The sequence below is a fragment of the Bidens hawaiensis genome, unplaced genomic scaffold, assembly GCF_021521415.1.
Source record: "Bidens hawaiensis isolate Kalapana, Puna unplaced genomic scaffold, B.hawaiensis_p1.1 tig00017154_1, whole genome shotgun sequence".
In the NCBI taxonomy this organism is placed as follows: domain Eukaryota; kingdom Viridiplantae; phylum Streptophyta; class Magnoliopsida; order Asterales; family Asteraceae; genus Bidens; species Bidens hawaiensis.
In genome coordinates, this window is record NW_027492593.1 from 77,347 (window position 1) to 97,167 (window position 19,821).

The 19,821-nt window shown below is 33.4% G+C and overlaps 1 protein-coding gene across 1 annotated transcript; it reads left to right on the forward strand.

The window, feature by feature from the left end:
• Positions 1-1,409: 1,409 nt before the first annotated feature.
• Positions 1,410-12,248, forward strand: LOC143553141 (class V chitinase-like). The gene is made up of 7 exons (XM_077043190.1): positions 1,410-2,434; positions 2,974-3,096; positions 3,213-3,349; positions 4,302-4,512; positions 4,590-4,827; positions 4,897-5,047; positions 11,916-12,248. The coding sequence occupies exons 1-6, from the start codon at positions 1,414-1,416 to the stop codon at positions 4,940-4,942; spliced, it is 1,776 nt and encodes a 591-aa protein (XP_076899305.1). The 5' UTR covers positions 1,410-1,413; the 3' UTR covers positions 4,943-5,047; positions 11,916-12,248.
• Positions 12,249-19,821: the final 7,573 nt, after the last annotated feature.

A 19,821-nucleotide genomic window follows, 5' to 3' on the forward strand; every position in this document is an offset into this window, starting at 1 on the left:
ATTTACAAATAAAACAATCTGGTGGCTTGAGAAAATATAAGGGACAAGGAAACAACTTTTAAAGGTTTCGCTTATATATATTTAAGATTTAAGTTTTTTTAACTAATATTCCTTAAATATCTCGTTTTCACTATTCCATAAATATAAGAGTTAATGGTCATTTTCGTCCACGTTGTTTGCTACTTTCGTCACTTCAGTCCAAAGTTTGAAAATTTGTCAATTTAATCCTCATAGTTTTAAATATTAGCCAATTACGTCTCATCCGTCTAACGGCATCCAGCTATACCGTTATTTTAAGGGTATTTTTGTCTTTTTCCTTTTTATTTTTAGTAAATGGTCATTTTCGTCCCTGTGGTTTAATATTTTTGTCACTTTAGTCCAAAGTTTGAAAATTTGTCAATTTAATGTTTAATTTAATTCAGTTTTTTTTTATAACCCTGAAAAGCATAATCCAAGCCCCAAATCATCAAAACATCGTATGTATTTACTCTGTCAACAACAGTAATCATACTCCCTCCCCTCGTATTTAGTTTCTAGACGGTTCCTAAACTCTCCCCATGGTGGAATTCAATGGTAAAGTGGTCAAATCAATTCACTAAAACCGAATTGTACGGAAAAAGCTAAAAATCATTTCTTTGATGAATGCATAATAGTTAGGGTTTAGAGATTAACATACCGTAACGAAAATCTGGGTAGAAATCAACTATTATACATTAATCAAATAAGATTTTTAGTTTTTTCTGTACAATTCGATTTCAGATAATTATCTTGACCACTTTACCATTGAATTCCACCATGGGAGAGAGTTTAGAAAATGTCTAGAAACTAAATACGAGGGGATATGATTACTGTTATCAACAGAGTAAATGCATACATGTATTGGAGGTTTCTTGATGGTTTTGAGCTTGGATTATGTTCTTCAGGGTTATAGAAAAAAACTGAATTAAACTGAACATTAAATTGACAATTTTTCAAACTTTGGACTGAAGTGACAAAAATATCAAAACCACAGGGGCTAAATTGACCATTAACTCAAAATAAAAGAGAGAAAAACAAAAATACCCTTAAACTAACGACATAGCTAGATGCCGTTAGATGGATGGGACGTAATTGGCTAATATTTAAAACTTTGAGGACTAAATTGACAAAATTTCAAACTTTGGACTGAAGTAGCGAAAGTAACAAACGACGGGGACGAAAATGTACATTAACTCTAAATATAATAACTTGGGAAATCTTTTAAGAAGTAATGTGTATTTATCAACGGAGAACTTTAAAACTAGACTATTAATAAAGAACGACTCGAGGAGCAAAAGATTCACAACCAAAATTGCCTTGTATTTGTTATACACATACAAATACATGAATCTTCTACACTTCTTCATCCTCCTCTCTTTACAATGGAAAACTTCAATGTCACAACCATGGATCAAAGCCGGTTTTTGGTACACCGGAAGTGCATACCCGACACCCGACATAAACTCAGCTCTTTTCACTCACCTCATATGTGCTTTTGCATACATTAACCCTTTAACCCACAAGATATATTTAACAGAATCAGATGAGCCATATGTATCGACCTTTGTGTCCACCGTCAAGAAAAGCAACCCATCGGTGAAACCACTTTTGTCGATATGGACGGAGAATGAACTATATGAGAAGAATGATGGGAATTCATCCAACTTTCTATTAATGACTCAAACCCCCGCTTATCAAAAGAGTTTCATCGAGTCTTCAATAAAAATGGCTCAAGCTTACGGGTTTGAAGGGCTTGATCTTTATGTTTCAACTTTGTTAAATACAAAGGAAAACATGACCAGTTTAGGGAACTTATTTAACGAGTGGCGAGTTGCGTTGGATCAGGAAAAAATTATCTTGACCATGGGAGTTCAATACTCGCCTGATCTCAACTCAGTGAGTTACCAGGTTGACTCGGTAAAAAAGACGTTTGATTGGGTGCATGTCCGATCATACGACTATCACACGCCTATGATCGATAATTTTACTGGGGCCCACTCAGCCTTATATGATCCATCTAGCTACATGAATACTAATTATGGTATAAATGAGTGGCTCAAAAGGGGATTGCCTGCTAATCAGCTAGTGCTTGGTTTAGCATACCATGGCTATGCATGGACCCTTGTGGACCCTAAAGATAATCGCATAGGTGCACCGGCTAAAGGCCCAGCTATTACTTCAGATGGTTCGTTGAGCTATGAGTATATCAAGAGGTACTTGAGAAGTTACAAAGTTAATCTAGAGTATAATTCAACATACGTGATAAACTATTGTACAATTGGTTCGTTTTGGATTGGGTTTGACGATGTGGAGGCTATCAGAGTTAAAGTTGCTTATGCAAAAAAGAAGGGGCTTCGTGGTTATAACGTATGGGAGGTTCCTCATGACTACAACTGGGTACTCTCAAAAGTTGCTGGTAAGTCTGTCACGTCAATGCTATGTAGGCATGGGGTCCTTTTCTTAATTTTCCCTAAAAACGCGTAATGATTCTAACTAAAAAAACACTTATTTTTTAATCTTTTTTATATATAAAGCGTGTGTGGAAGTATGTGTAATAGGTTGGAAAAGGATGTGCCCCCAGAAGAAGAGCCCTTTCAAAATTCTATTTTAAAAATATTTCGAATATTTCAACATACGTAGAAACTATTTTACAATTGGTTTGTTTTTGGTTGTGTTTGATGACGTGGAGGCTAACGGAATTAAAGCTGCGCACTTATGCAAAAAGAAGGGGTAATTGTGGTTATAACGTAAGGGAAGTCCCTCATGATTGCAATTGGTTCGTTTTGCAACTCGGAACTCCAAGACTAATCATACACGTTCGATTAATCCATCAAAACAATCCCCAAAATCTGATCATTTACAAACATTTAAGCGACTTTCGACCCTTTTAACCAATTAATATACATACAGAAGCAGTTTGAAAAGAAAATGCACTTACAATGACAAAATTTGCAGCACAAGGAGATCAATACAACCACCACAAGCTATTATTGAGGATTACTCTGTGCACAATTGCTTCCTTTATCCTGCTACTAGGCTGCGTAATCTATTACCTGAGAGAAAAGATCATATTAAAAGGTAAAATAATTTTTTTAAAAATGACTTATGAGTTTATGTGCATAACGATGTTGATGTCGTATACTTAACATCATGTCTTCATCGAATTCTGACAACATATTCATTTTCGTTTATAGTCAAATATGTCATGAATAGAGGCAAATCATCATATGATAATCACCAAGTAATTAGCTTTGCGGACCTATGGGAAGCTACAAATAGCTTCTCAGAAGATAACAAGCTTGGCGAGGGAGGATATGGACCAGTTTATAAGGTACCTTTTACTTTTAGTTTAGAAGTACCAAAATTTTATATTTAACTATGATTAAAACGACTCTTCACCAATGTACTTTCTTTTGGTTAGAAGTCTATAAAAATATAAATAGATTATCTAACTCGTTTTCTTACATGGGGCTAGTGATCGTGCCACCACAATAAATTTGAATCACATCTTGAGATGGAAATATCATAGGCAGGATATGTAGCACGGTGTCACGATTCACCCAAATCTTAATTCGTAACGTCGGGATCCTGGAAATTTCTATAGTGTTCTCAAGGCCTCTAGATCATGAGGAAAATGTTGGGTTAATTGGGTTTGTAATGTGTTCATGGGTAACCTGGTCATGGGTTCACTGGTTTCGGGCCATGGAACGGTCACACTTGATTAATATCTTGTAGCAGGAGTCTAAATTTACCACGTTTATTATGTGCTTTATATAATGGGTCCTGTTTTCTAACTTTTAGGAATTGGCTACTGCATGTTTATACCACGTGTATATGGGCTAATATATTTGTTAGATTTAAGGTTGTTCTCCATGTTCACTGCATTCTGTATTCTCAATTTCAATCAAAAGGAGTTGATCAACAAGTTGATCTATCTGTTTGTTTTGCATGGTGTTTGAATTTGCAAATCGGGGCCAGATTACCAACAGAAAAATCTTGAAAGCATGTCAACGAGTACCATGGACATAACATTGTGTAAATGTTTCTAGATTTAATATACTAGAAAAGTAAGAATTACTGGTATAAATATGTGGTTAGTCTTTTGAGCTAGACATTTCTAAAATCATCAAGTTTAACTAGTTTTCAATTCTTTTTAAGTTCTCTTAAGATGCATTAATGTAGATCAATTACAACATGGTTTTGATATTATTTTCCATGTTTATAGCAGCTTAATGTTAAGTCTTACGGCTAAAACATACAACTTACCTTGTGCTTTTAACCAGGGAACATTATTAAATGGACAAGAAATAGCAGTAAAAAGACTTTCACATAGTTCTAAACAAGGGATCGAGGAGTTCAAGAACGAGGTTGCATTTGCAACAAAACTACAACACGTGAATCTAGTAAAACTCTTGGGATTCTGCACTGAAAGGGAAGAAATGATGCTGATCTATGAATACATGCCAAATAAAAGCTTAGACCTCCACCTCTTCTGTGACAAATCATCTGCATTTTCTATATTAAAATCAATTATATGAACCGCACTGGTTTACTTAAAATTACTTGCCTAGATCCAAGTAGGAGGTCGATGTTGAGCTGGCAGAAATGGGTTGAAATAATTGAAGGGATAATCCAAGGACTTCTATATCTCCAAGAATACTCGAGGCTGACAATAGTTCATAGAGACTTGAAAGCAAGCAACATTTTACTTGATGCTGATATGAAGCCTAAAATATCAGATTTTGGTATTGCAAAAAGCTTCCAGAACAATGAAGTTGAGGCAAGCACTGGCCGGATTGTTGGAACCTAGTAAGTATGCTCAAAAGCTGGTATTATTATTCCACATAGTCATATAACTTTGTATTTGGTGCAATGCAGTGGATGTGTTCCTCCGGAGTATGTAAAAGAAGGTTTATACTCTTGAAAATATGATGTTTATAGCTTCGGGGTTCTCCTTCTGCAGATCGTAAGTGGGAAGAAGAACTATGACGTCTATGGACCACATCAAAACCAAAATCTCCTAGAATATGTAAGCTTCTTTCTCCTGTTCTTTTTTCTTTTAAACTACAAAATATGTAAGTTTAGTTACACTGCTAGAAAATCAAGCCTTTACTATAACTAAGATCTGTTAATTGGTATTGTCCGTTGGTAGTTTCAATTACCAATGGAAAGGGGTTATCAGTATAATCCGTGAAGATAAACACATTACTAGTGGAATGGATTACTTCCTGGTGGTTGGTGACTAAAATTTGTCATTGGTAGCCAAGTCCCTGTAGTCAAATGGTAAATTTATAACCTACTGATTTTAAAGATTGTGTTAAAGACATTAATTACATCTTCAGTAATAACATAGAGTTCTAGGTTTAGTCTAACTTATTATTTGATTCTCGTAGCATTTGAAAGTAATTGGTTTGCTGTACTTAACCTAAGTGAAGATATACCTTTAGATTAATGGATCATTGTGTAAACTTAATAAATAACTGATAGGTATGGTGAATTATCTTTGTACAACAAAAGAAAAGCTATGCAAAAGGTTTATTGATAAAGGTAATCATATTATATATAGCTAACCAAAGATTTTGGGAGTGTTATAAGGACCTCAACATCAAGGCCGGCTCAACCACATTCGTGACCTAAAACGATGTTTGAAAACAAGACCTTGTTGTGAAAAGAATTATCTTGCTTTCGCTCCAAATAATTCAAGATGTTGTCATCATCTTTTGCTTATACATAAGTAATGCAATTCCTCACGTCTTCTCAGTCCCAATTAGTTTAAACGCCGCCCAAATCACACATTAATCCAAATCTCAAATTAAAAATTATAATTATTAATTTTGTTTTGGAAATTAGAGGCCTTAGAAGGTGGAGGCCTAAATCCTAGCTTCATTTTACTATAATGATGATACATTTCTTTAGTTGGGAGAATATGGGCTATGATATGCAACCAAATTATATAATCTATGATTGCTTCAGTTTATGTTTTAATTAGGGAATTTCATTTATCCTTTATGAATAATAAGATTGAAAATTAGAGTTCGTGTAAAGTTAGTGAGTGCAATTGATTAGGTGGATTCACTTTGTGAGTTTGTTAAATTCTAGATGCTAAATTAAGGTTTGAGTCTGCATGATAATTTTTGTTTGAGCCTGACCCGAATCGAAAATTTTAAATCGAGTTGATAGAAATCCTAACCCAAACTTAATGACTTAGTGAGCCCACCTGGGAAAGAAATTCATGAACCGATCCATTCTTCATAAATCACAAATTTATACTTCATGTAAATGTTAAAGCATTAACGGCCCAGATTTTATCAAACCGGAAAGAAAATATACCTACCTTAACAACCCAAATGTTATCAAGAATATTTGGAGTCTCAAATTAGTGCTGTTGCACAATAGCTGCATTGCTAGGTTAAAATAACTTATTTTAGTTATTTCTTTGGCCTGCAATCACTTTTATTTAATTAAAAACAGAAAAAAGACACACTGCATTAGGGTAGGTTATGTTGCAATAATGGTAAATAGTACATTACGTACGCGACCTTTTAGAACGTTAAATTACATAACATACATTGGCAATTTCACAAATAACCCAAAACTAGTTTCTTGATCAAACACATCGATTACAAATCGAGTCTAATCCAACTTCAGAAATCCGTGCTCTATCTCATTCAATTTCAATTTCTAAACCCTACTCAGAACTTAAAGAATGAAAGCTCAAAAGTCGAAACCGGCCAAATTAAAAAAGAACGTTGTTGAACATCAAAAATCTTCAAATTGATACAAAAAAAATGATTTAATCAATCGAATTAATGTGTAGAAGACTACAGAATCATCAATCAATTATGAAAATGAATAATATTACACTTAATTGAGCTTTGATATGGATTCATAGACACTCAAAGAAAAATACACATAGCATATTTAAACACTCAGAAAAAAAAATACGCATAGCATATTTAAATACTCAGATCAAAACATTGAATACTCAGGAAAAAAACCTTAAACACTCATAAAAAATATCTAAGTCACTCATAACAAAATTTATAATCAAAACGAATTACACACTTAAATGTTTAGAACAATAATCTAAGACACCAGCGAACACAATTTAAACGTTCCTGACAAATATCTAAGTCACTCATAACAAAATTTCAAACAAAACAAATTACATATTTAAACGTTCAGTACAAAAATCTAAGATATTCAGAACAAATTTTTTACCAAAAGATCACACTTTAAATGTTCAGGATAAAAAACTAAGACACTCAAAACAAATCAATGACTAAAATGAATTACACACTTTAAACGTTCATACTTAGAACAAAAAACTTTAAACACTATGAATAAAACTTTAAACACTCAAAACAAAAGCTTTAAATGTACGGAAGCTCATATATGAAATTAACGTTTCTATAACATGAAATTGAACATTGGAATCACATATATAATCTCGGAATCATAAAAAAATCAAGGGTGTTGGTAGTTGCGTGCGTAATGTAAGATAAGCAACTATTGTGTTGGATCTTTAATTTATATATATATATATGTGTGTGTGTGTGTATATATATAGGATCAGGATCAAGAGAAAACCTTTTTGAAATTGAGAACTATAAGAACTATTTTAGACCACAAAAAACCCAAAAATAAAAAAAATCTTAAAATAAATAAAAACACAAAAATCAAAAAAGTAAAAAAAAAAATAAAATTCTTATTTTATCATCCGGTTTCATAAAAAAACTCGGTTTAGCTAAATTATATACACATATGTATACTATATACATATATGTACATTTACATGATCTTTTTGTACACATGTGTATAATTTAAGATAAATGATACTGTACATACGTGTATATTACGTAACTAAATATTATATAAAACTATACATATGTGTATAATACGACGTTTTTTTTAATTTTTTTTATTTTTTTCATTTTTTTTATTTTTTTTAATGAAACCGGAATGAAATATAAGAATTTTGGTTTTTTTACTTTTTAAAATTTTTATTATTTTTTGTTTTATGATTTTTTTAAATATTTTTTTAAATGTGTTTTTAGTGGTCCAAAATGGTTCTCAAAGTTCTCAATTTGTAAAAGGTTTTCTTATGATCCTTACCCTAAATATATATATATATATATATATATATATATATATATATATATATATATATATATATGTGGGTGAGATCTAGAGAAAACTACTAAAGAATTATTTTTAGCTTTTTTTAAAATTTATATTTTTCGTTTTTTTTTTCTTTCCTCCTTCTCCTTCTAATAAGATGATATTGTTCCTATAAAAAAACTGTCGATGTAATGAATATGTGCATTAATGTGTATTGCAAATATAAAATAGTATTTTATTGCATATAATACAACATAAATGGATTATATAATACACGCTTTTGAAAATATGCAAATACAACAATAATCATTGTATGCAAAACACATTATCGCATATATGTAATACAATACTAAAGCACATATGCACTATATCGATATTTTTATTTTATTTTTGTACATAATATAACACTATCGCAAATATACAATACAAACAACTGTGTGTATATATATATACATATATATATATATATGATATTTAACACTATTTCAAATATCAAAATAAGCATTATGGCACATATGCATTATAAAAAAGTCGATGCATTGCATATACGCATTACAACGAGTTTTTTAATAATTTTTTCTATTTTTATATTTTTTTTTGTGGTGAATAATAACAACATATAAGAAGAATGAAAGAAACAAAATTTTAATATATTTTTTTAATTAAATTAAAAATACTTCATTATTATTTCTCTAGTTCTCTCTCTAAGAAGGAGTTCTCTCTTAATCATTTATATATATATATATATAGTGAGAGAAAGAGATGGTTTAAATAAAAATAAATAGTTTCCTTAGACTAATAAAAATGACATAAAATTTGAAGTTATGAAACTATATAGGCTTGAACTATTGAACTATGTAGAGGGGTTAGTTAAGAAATTAAAGGGGTTAGTAACCTCAACCAATAGATACTCTATTTATTCTTACTCTTCCTATAAAACTAAGTCTTTTTACTTTAACCACCATGTATATAAATAATCTACCCTGGGAGTAGGGCTGTCACTTTTACCTGAACCCGAACTAACCCGAACCGAATAATCTGAACCCGAGAAAACACTAACTCGACCGAAGTAATTCGGGTTTGTTTTCGGGTTTGATTTATAAGTTTCAGGTCAACCCGAATAAACTTTTATTTTTGAAATTAAATATATTTTTAGGCTTAGTCTTATTCACTAAAGTTATCAAAATCTGACCTTAATTGATTGTTGTCATTCCAACTATTATGGATCGATTGTTTATTGTTAATTTATGTTTTCCGTTTATTAATAATAGCAACCGTAATCGAACAACCAAATCATGTCCGATTGAAGAAGATATGGTTCGAGTTAGTTACTTAGTTTTATTCTTCTTTTGAATTGTTTTATCAAGTTGTGTTGGTTTATTATTTGAATTTACGAGCAAAGAAGAATATGTTGTTTTAATTTTAGTATTGAAGTTTTTAATATTTTAGTGTTCTATTTTGTTTTCTAAGATATTTGAAACCCGATTAACCCAACCTAAAAAAAACCGAATCCGAATTACCTGAACCCGAAAACCCCATGAGAGATTTGGGTTGGATTTCGGGTTAAGATTTAAAACTTTGAAACCCCGCCGAAAACTCCGACCTGAAAAATGAACCCGAACACCCCTACATGAGAGCACACCATAAGACATAAGTATTCTAGAAAAGAATGATGACAATAAGAATAAAGTATTTCTATCCGTTAGAAGAAATGTTTTGCAAATTTTTAAATTTGTGTTTTAAAATACAATGCTCCAGAGAAAACTAGAAATTAGGCCAATGATGTAGGCAATTGAACTGAAATTAATTAGCATATTCTTAACTCAAGAGCAATGTTTTGAAACCCGGTCCGGCCCGGTCCGACCGGGACCCGGGATTGAGACCGGTCCGGGTCGTAGTATACAGCCCGTTTTCTAATGGACCGGCCGGGTCTCGTGGGCGCCGGTTGGACCGGACCCGGTGACCCGGCGGTTGGACCGGCAGGTTTGTTAACCTTCTGTGATTTGGGACGAGATGAGATCAAGTTTGTGTGTTTGGTGATTTGGAGCGGCGGTGGTGGGTTATGGAGCGGCGGCGATGGTTATCGAGTGAATATAGAGTTTAGTTTGTTAAGCGACTCTATTTGGTGATTATGTTTTGATTAAAGAAGAAGAAGAAGAAGAAGAGGTGGGAGATGAAGGAGGCAAAAGTGGTCTAGATTTAGGTCAAATACAAAGAATATTTTTTTCCCTTTTCACCTTTTCTTTAATACAAATTACATTAGTCATCCTCAATATTATACTTTTAAAAAAATAACCCTAGACTTTTACATATTAGTGCATTAGAAATTGTATATGGCTAACTACTTTTTATAAGATATATAAATGTATATTATTTATATTAATTATGATGTCATCCGGGTCAAACACCGGTCCGCCCTCCCGGGTCAGTCCGACCTCCGACCCGGTAAGGCGTCCGGGTCAACATCCGGGCCATGTCTGAAAACATTGCTCAAGAGGCAAGAGAAAAGCTGTACATGATCAAACTTGACACAAAAATTGTTTATAAGTGACAATTTGTTGTAAAATACTACGAAAACATAGCACTTTACAAACATTGTTTAATCATCCACTACAACTATGGCTGTCACTTTTACCTGAACCCGAAACCCAACCCGAACCCGAACTGAAAAACCCGAACCCGAATCAAGTAATTCGGTTTGGTTTTCGGGTTTGATTTATAAGTTTCGGGTCAACCCGAAGAGCCCGTATAAACTTTTAGTTATGAAATTAAATATAGTTTTAGGTATAATATGCTTAGTCATAGCCACTAATATTATCAGTTGATGACCCTAATCAATTGTTGTCATTCCAACTATTATGGATTGATTGTTTATTATTAATTATGTTTTTCGTTTATTACTAATAGCAACCGTAATCGAACAACGAATCACGTCCGATTGAAGAAGATTATGGTTCGAGTTAATTACTTAGTTTTATACAAAATTTGAACTGTTTTATAAAATTTATTGATTTATTATTTGATTATTTGCGTTATGAGTAAAGAAGAATATGTTGTTTTAATTTTAGCATTGAAGTTTTTTAATTCTTTTTGTTTTTTGTTTTGTTTTCTAGGATACTCGAAACCGATTAACCCAACCCGAAAAAACCCGAACCCGGATTACCTGAACCCAAAAAACCCATGAGAGATTTGGGTCGGGTTTCGGGTTAAGATTTAAAGCTTTGAAACTTGGAGAACCTGACCCGAAAAAACCCAAAAACGAACCCGAAGAACACCCCTAACTGCAACACACTATTGACAAGAATAATATCCAAGTATGTAACCCTTTAGAAACATGATTATTGGTAAAAAGAACTATTGCTTCAAATTATCCAAAAATGCTCATAGGGCTAACAGTACATGATTTTTCATCCCATTTGTTGTTGTTCACAACGCACTCCTGCAGTTCGATTCTGAATGTGTATTTTTTTTAATTTTCTTATTAAATATGAATATTTGAATGTGCAAAACCTCATAAAAACGAGAATTAGAAGTCTGAAAGTTTGCTGATTCTAAAATTTACTTACTTTCAGGAAAAAGTTCCAGAAAAAAATAATTGGACTATAAAAAGTTTGGCTCGTTTAACTTGGACAGAAATTAAATTAGGCAACTAGTACTTTTTCTCTTGCCCCAATTGACCTGTTTAATATATATTACAATCATATACTGATCTCTTGTTTGCCACAAATGATCTGCAAAATGTTTTTTTATAATGGTGTTGACCATGAACAATACAGGCGTATGTTCTATGTAAAGAAGGAAGAGGAATGGAGTTTGTTGATCCTTCACTGGATGATGAATCTTCACCATATAAATTAACAAGATGCATGCAGGTGGCCCTGCTATGTGTTGAAGAGTAATGGTCACACAGGCCGTCAATGTTGGAAGTTTCAGCCATGTTAAGGAATGAATATCAAAATTTGCCTATGCCCAGAAGACCTGCTTTTTCAACAAGTAAATATGATGAAGAAAAGAAAAATAAAAGCAGTAGAAATGTCTCTTCTGTTGATATTGCAACCATTTCCCAACTTCTACCTCGTTGATCAGTTACCATTGTGACCAGCGGTGGTGGAATTAAGGCATCTTTGACGAGTCTAGAGCTTTTTACGCCTATATTATAACTTGAGGTTCCAACTCAAATTCTCTTAAAGATATCAATTTTAGTGCTCAGTGTGGATCGACAACCCCTTGTGTATGAAAGATTGGGTTGTAATCCTTGTTCGAAAATTGGCAAAGCAAACAGCTACCGCGAGTTGAATATGTTATACATGTTCTTTGGTTTCAGTTGTGTTATTGACTAATTGCATCAGAAGTATATATATATATATTCCACTCGTCTTACTTAATTTTAAATAGTTTTGCATTAATTGAGAAATGTGCGCTCTCTTAAACAAAATTAGAACACCTAATGAACGTTAAGGAACTTTATGTGAACAAAAAAACACCTTGAGTGACTTGAAAGGGTAAACAAGTTTATATATTACTTTGACCCGAGGCAACGTGAGCCTAGCCGGGTGTGCTCATTTTATATATATGCGACTATGCGAGCTAATATTATCAGGTCGGAGGGTCCCCGCCTGTGCCTTGAACTTAATATTAAGAAAACCGAAGTATTTTGGCCGTCGTGCAATGGGGTTAAGGTGCAGGAGGGGGTGTTTCCCTGTGAGATTGGAAGACCGGTGCTAGGTGTGAAACTCCTCGGGGGAGCCGTTAGCCGGGATGCCGGGTTAATCAGTGAACTTGCTATGAAAAGGGCTTCGCGAGCTGTGGAGTTGATGAGCTATCTCCCGCATTTGCGGGACCCTCAATGCGAGCTCCTTTTGCTCCGCTCATGTATGGGAGTTGTTGTTTGGTCTCAGAACATGCCAACCCGTGTATGTAGGGGAAGCAGTTTCTGTGTTTGACAATGGCCTTCGGGGGCGATTGAGGACATCGTGGTTTGTGGTGGTCCCTTCTTTGGAGATTTTCAATGGAGGTTGGTATCACTTCCGACTCGTTTTGGAGGTTTGGGTTTATGTTCAGCTTCAGACGTTTCTACTTATGCGTTTGTGGCCTCGAGGGCGCAATCTTGGGAATTACAAGACCACATTCTTCGAGGTTGTGGTATTGATGGGTTTGACTCCGATTATGGGAGTGCGATAGATCGGTTGCACATTTCACTTCCCGATTTTGACATTAACGGTTTCTCTAATAAAGACACCGCCCCCCTAAAGCCCAACATGCTTTGGCGAGTGCCCTTTATAGTGGAATCATTAAGAGTTTGGAAATGAAGTTTGATTTATCCCCTCGTCAGAAAGCGGTGTTTGAGTGTCTTCGGGCTCCTCGGGCTCAAGATTTCTTAAGTGTTCTCCCTATTGAAGGATTTGGCCAACATATGTCGTCTTTGGAGTACCGGGCCATCCAGAAGTATCGGTTAATGATCCCTTTGTTTCCGGTAGATAAGCCGTGCCCGGTTTGCCGTAAGGTTTGTTTGGATTCTTTTGGCGAGCATGCGGTTCACTACAAAGAGTTTCCTGGGTTTAAGTACAGGCATGATTTGGTGAGAGATGTTTTACGCGATGTTCTTAAACGAGCCGGAATTTCGGCTAAAATGGAAGTCCCCGTAAACTTTCTTACGGATCCTCAAGAAGGAAGATCTACATTACGACCGGCCGATATACTTGTTTCTGGTGGGTAGGGGGAAAACACGCTTGTGTCGACCTCACAGGAGTGTCCCCTCTTGTTGGGATTAGGGACACTGGATTTGTAGCAGGCCAGGCAGCATTGAAGGCGGCATCGGGCAAGGTTGCTAAACACGAGAGAGCTTGTTTGAAGAATCAACACGTGTTTATCCCCTTCGCCTTTGACACAGTGTCCCCTCTTGTTGGGATTAGGGACACTGGATTTGTAGCAGGCCAGGCAACATTGAATGCGGCATCGGGCAAGGTTGCTAAACACGAGAGAGCTTGTTTGGAGAATCATCATGCGTTTATCCCCTTCGCCTTTGACACTTTTGGTTTCTTAGCTCCGGATGCCGTGGACCTTTTGAATAGTGTTCAGAAAGTTGTGTATAGTAACATATCAGCCCATAAGAATCAAAACTTTGTTTTTAGTCGGATTGGGTTTGCTATCCAAAAGAGGGTTGCGGCGCAGCTTGTTTCCCGCTTACCTGCCACTTCATTGTAAATCGTTTGGATGTTTCTATGAAATATAAAAGTTGCAAGTAATTTAAAAAATAATAAAAAAAAAATCTTGTTTCTATATGTAAATTTCTGTTTTAAGTGTGTATTTTTAATAGTCACACAAGGCTTTCGAAATCTATAGATACCCATGTGATACCATTATGACAGATACACTAAGGTAACAGTTGTTCGCATATGAATGTATAATGCCATTCAGGGAATATTATTCAACAAGCTGCATTAAATACGAAGTTCATACACATACTTCGTCTTGTGTTATATGATAAGTTGAAAAGAAGTCATAGATGTTTAAAATAGGTACATGTAAAATTTTAAGGGGTAAAATGAGTAAACATGAAATTTGCAAGTTTTGACTTTTGAGAATAGAAAGGGTAAAATTGTGATTTTCCAGTTAGTTTATAACAAACTAGGTTAGAACCCTGTAATACACGAATCGGTAATAAAAGAAAAACAAATAATTCTTTTCATAGAATATAATTATAAATCACAATAATAATATTGTATAAAATAATAATACTATTCCAAAGACCATAACAAATCCAGTTAATACTGTTTTCAAGATCACTCTAAAATGATGGTTAGGGGTTTGATCCCCATTTAAGGTTGTTTGTAAATGATATGTATTTGGCTGTTAAAAAAAAATATTGTCTTTAAGATCACTCTAATTAATAGAAACAATAATAAAAAGCATATTGTTCCCAAAAAATGAATTATGCATACACCATAACTGTTATGCATGTATCCAAGATTAAATGGAGATTAAAATTCAACTTCTATAAGTTAGTAATTAATGCATTTTTTTTCTTATTATGAAAGATGAAAAATCGAGACTTTGAGGTACTGTAGTGTGCTTGCCAAATTGGATCGAACTCCAAAACTAATGGATACTTTTATACGGGTTAAAATGGCCCAAAAGTTAATTCATCCTTGATAGATCCAAACCTGGGCTAAAAAAGTATTATTATTTCACTATGTTAAATTGTTTTACATAATGTATAAACACATAACATAGAACATAAAAGAATTTCATTACCCAAGCCTACAATGGAAGGATGTTGCCATGAGGTGGTCCCACAAATTTCAGGTAGTTGCTAGCGGCAATTATGGCAGAATTCAGAGAAAACTTTCTTCCCTACTTGCTCCTTCCAATCTTCCATTTGAAAGCATGTATGCAGGTGTGAACTTGTGTTTGCTAACTGCAAGGTCAGCAATGGATAGTAATGCATTCGGAACTTTGTCATTTATGCTTCCAGTTGAAGTGTAAATGTATAGTCAAAAAGTCATAATAGCCAAATTCCCAAATGCCCCTTAATCAGAATCAAAATTAATGTATCAATGAATTGCCCTTGATCATTAAGACCATAGTAATGAACACTGCATAATGGTTGTCACCGCTCTCTTTTTCAACCTAAATCAACAATAATAATAATCAACTTTCCAAGTCAAGAAGATGTAACTTATTCAATTTGCATTCAAATATTACCACTGAAACTTTCTTGTTGTTTGGATTAGCATGTGGAGCTATCCTTGTGCAAGAAGCATTTCAGTATATAAAACCTACACTCAAATAAAATAAAGTTAATCAAACATTTGTTGGTCAATGAGTAAATCCTACCCGTCCCGTTATATGAACACAAAAAACCCGTTTAACTTGTTGCCGACAACCCATCCGACCCGATAACTCATATGATTCTTCCCCTAAATAGTCAATCTTCATATTTAATCGAGAACCCATAATGTTGACAAACTTATGAGAATTTTCAGAATATAAAGTGTTGACATTTCCATTAGTCAAATCATTTTTGTGTGTATAGTCCAGTTGCAAACTTTTTTATAACCTTTAAATAAATAAGTTTGATTTATTATACTTCAATCACATTTATGAACAGGGTATTAAAATGAATAAGGAGCACATCTGAATTCATGGATATAACTCTTTCAAAAGCAACATCACAATAAAGGTGTATTGTGGAATTAGGTAGTTTTATATCAAAAATCACTCCAAGCCAACTCCTCATACGACTTTAGGATTTCTCCATTCCTGTAGCTTCATCTTTCAATGCTTCTTGCATTATTTCAAAAATTGATCTTGTTAGTTGCATATACTATAAAGGTTTATTAGAGAGGTAGAATTGACCCATATTATCCGCTAGGGCTAAAATTAAAACCAAATTAAATTGACTTACTCAAGAATAAACGGGTCGAGTGCTCCAAGATTCTGAAATGTGAGCACACATTAGTACAATAAAACTAAACTACTTACATCAGCCATGCCATTAATCTTGAATGTAAAGTTTTCACTTTTAACATAATTCAAGAAAAATGAACCTTAAAGCGATGATACTGATTAACATTTGATTCCATTGCTAAAGTCCAATATTCTTTCGGTTGGAACAACCATCAACATTCACTGACATCAATTTCAAAACGAATGTCGAAAAAATTATAATTAAAAATACTTTATCTACACTTACTTACAAGCCCACTATTCGAGATTCAAAATTAACTCAATTTCAAACACATATAAACACAGCAGAATGTGTTATAGTAAACAACACTCACCTAGCGAAAGAAGCCCTACAAAAACCTGAATGCGTAGCACACCTGCATACACCTATAAAAACAAATATTCTAAAAAAAATATGAAGCACTGAATATAGTTATAATAGAATTTGGGTTTCAATTGAAATACCAAGGTTTACATATAAATCAGGTTACATAATTTCAATTACAGGTAATCTGAATTGAACCTGTTAATCAATCGAATCCGATTGAGTCTGTTTAGGTGAGATGATTGAATATGTGAATCAGATTACAAAGGTTTGATAGTTACCTGGATTTTTGATGGATTTGGATGCAATAGATAGATGGTGACTTCAGTTGGGTGCTGATAAAAACGTAATGTTAAATAGTGCAATATTTGATTTTGAATTGGAATTATTAAAATAATTAAAAAAGTTATCAATTGCATGTGGCATTTTGAAGAGAGCTGGTTAAATATAGAAGTAAAAGTTGTTGAAAAATCCACTCTTTTATTATATAGGTAGATTAGATAAATATGATATTACGAGAGTATTCTCAGCTCATTCCTAATCAATATCCATATAGATTTACTAAAAAGCTACTATATTTTTTCTTTCATGTTTAATTAAATAATACTTTTTATACCTTTATCATTGTATTTTCTCTAATTAACTCACAATCACTTTCAAAGAATATAAAAAATTTTTATTGAGAAGAGCAAGGGTAGAATTGTGATTTTCGAGTTAGTTTATAACAAATTATATAAATTTGATATTATGGTAGCATTCTCAGCCCATTCCCTATCCATATCCATAGAATTATACTAAAAATCACTAAATTTTTTATATTTTGTTCTAATAAATAATAATACCTTATCATTATCTTTTCTCTCATTCATTCACAACCACTTTTAGATTATATTAAAATTTATATAGTATATATAGTGTAACCCCAAATTTAACATTCTCACTAAATATTTTCTCTCTTCTCTAATCACAATCAATCAGAGCATTCTCAACCCATTCCCTATCCATATCCATATATCCATATAATTACACTAAAAATCACTATATTTTTATATCATGTTCAATTAAATATTATTTTTTTATACATTTATCATTATCTATTCTCCGACTCCACTCACAACCACTTTTTGAAAATATTAAATAATTATACCATGTGAATAGTATAACTCAAAATTTAACTTTCCAATATAACATTTTTTATCTCATCTACTCACATTCACTTATAACTATACCATGTGACTTACAAACTGTAACACCTGTCAAAAGTCGTGTGAAAAATGTTAACTTTTATAGGTTGTTGGGCTAAAAGGTAATAACAGACATAAATTGGTGCAAATACATGGTCCTTTTATGATACTAAATATTTTTATCTACATACGAAATATTATTACTCGAGAGTTCATTAAAATAAAAAATAGTTTGAGTTGTGAGACGCATAAACCAAAGTTTAAAATCATCAATTATCAATATTATGATTAGGACACTAAAATAAAAACTAATAAAAGAAAGTTATATAATATGCATGTATATAGTCTGCATCTATATTTATACAGTAAAGAATTATATGTATTAAGATAAGTTATGAGTATAGCTTTAATTAAAATTCTTAAATATGAACTAAATGGGTCGCTCGTACTTCAAATTTATATGCCAAGTTTTTATTATACCGACATTACTTTTAGAAGCGTACATATCGCTTAAACCAGTTACATAAAAAATTGTTATTCAAACATATAATATAATAGTATCTTATTATAAATGATTATTGGATTATAATAATCTCAACTTTAATAAGTTGGTCAATAATAATCTAACATGAGTTATTTCCCTCTGGTAGTCTCACATTTTCTATGTTTTCTGTTTTATGATCCCGTTAAAAATGATTGACGGGTTACTTTTTGGCTGATGTGGCTTGATGAGTTGGCATTTAAAAATCCTACATGGCTTTTTTCTTTCTATCTAGGAATTTAAAAATCCTACTTCACCTTAACCTTGGCAGACCTCCACCGACGAAAACCTAATGAAGTCACCGGAGGGTTATTTTGTCACCATTTTCAGCTCAGCCACAAGAAACAACGGCGGCGTACGACGATTTTCGTCGTCGTTCTCCATCGCTTCCGATGCCTTCATCTTCTTCTTCGGCATCGTCGCTATGTTGCTTCTCTTCTGAACTTTCTCTATTTTCTCAAACCCTCAAACACCCACACCACCTAATTATGAAACACCTGTTTCAAAATTGATATCTTCTAAACCCTAATTCAAAGAAGACGATCAACAAATTGATGTCATCTGAACCCTAATTCGAAGGAGACAATCTTAAGTCATCTGAACCCTAATTTGAAATCACTGGTTTCTCGACTACTACGGCGTTGGAAGTTGTCGCAACCACCGTCGTACGGTGTATTGATGACAGGAGAGAGGTAGGTGAGCGGTTGGTGAAGGTCACGATAGAGGTTAAAGACAGTAGACTTATCCGGTGGTGGTTAGAGGATATTCTGGTGTAAAACGGTGAGGTGCAAAACGACGTCGTAAACGACGTCGTAGCAGCCCTGTGTTTTGGGGTGTGTGTGCGATCTGAAAAGACATGTTGGATTTTTAAATGCCAACTCATCAAGCCACATCATCCAAAAACTAACCCCGTTAATTATTTTTAACGGAGATCAGAAAACAAAAAACATGGAAAATGTGGGACTGCCGGAGGGAAATAACGTAGGTGGATTATTATTGGCCAACTCATTAAAAGTGAGATTATTTTAATCCAATAATCCTATTATAAATTATAATATATGTAGGTATTATAATTACTATTACTAATATATATAAAAATAAAGTCGGGCGACATTGATATATAATTGGTCCACTTGGCAATGTTTCATTGGGCCAAGGTTTTTTTATATAATTTTTGTTTTTTT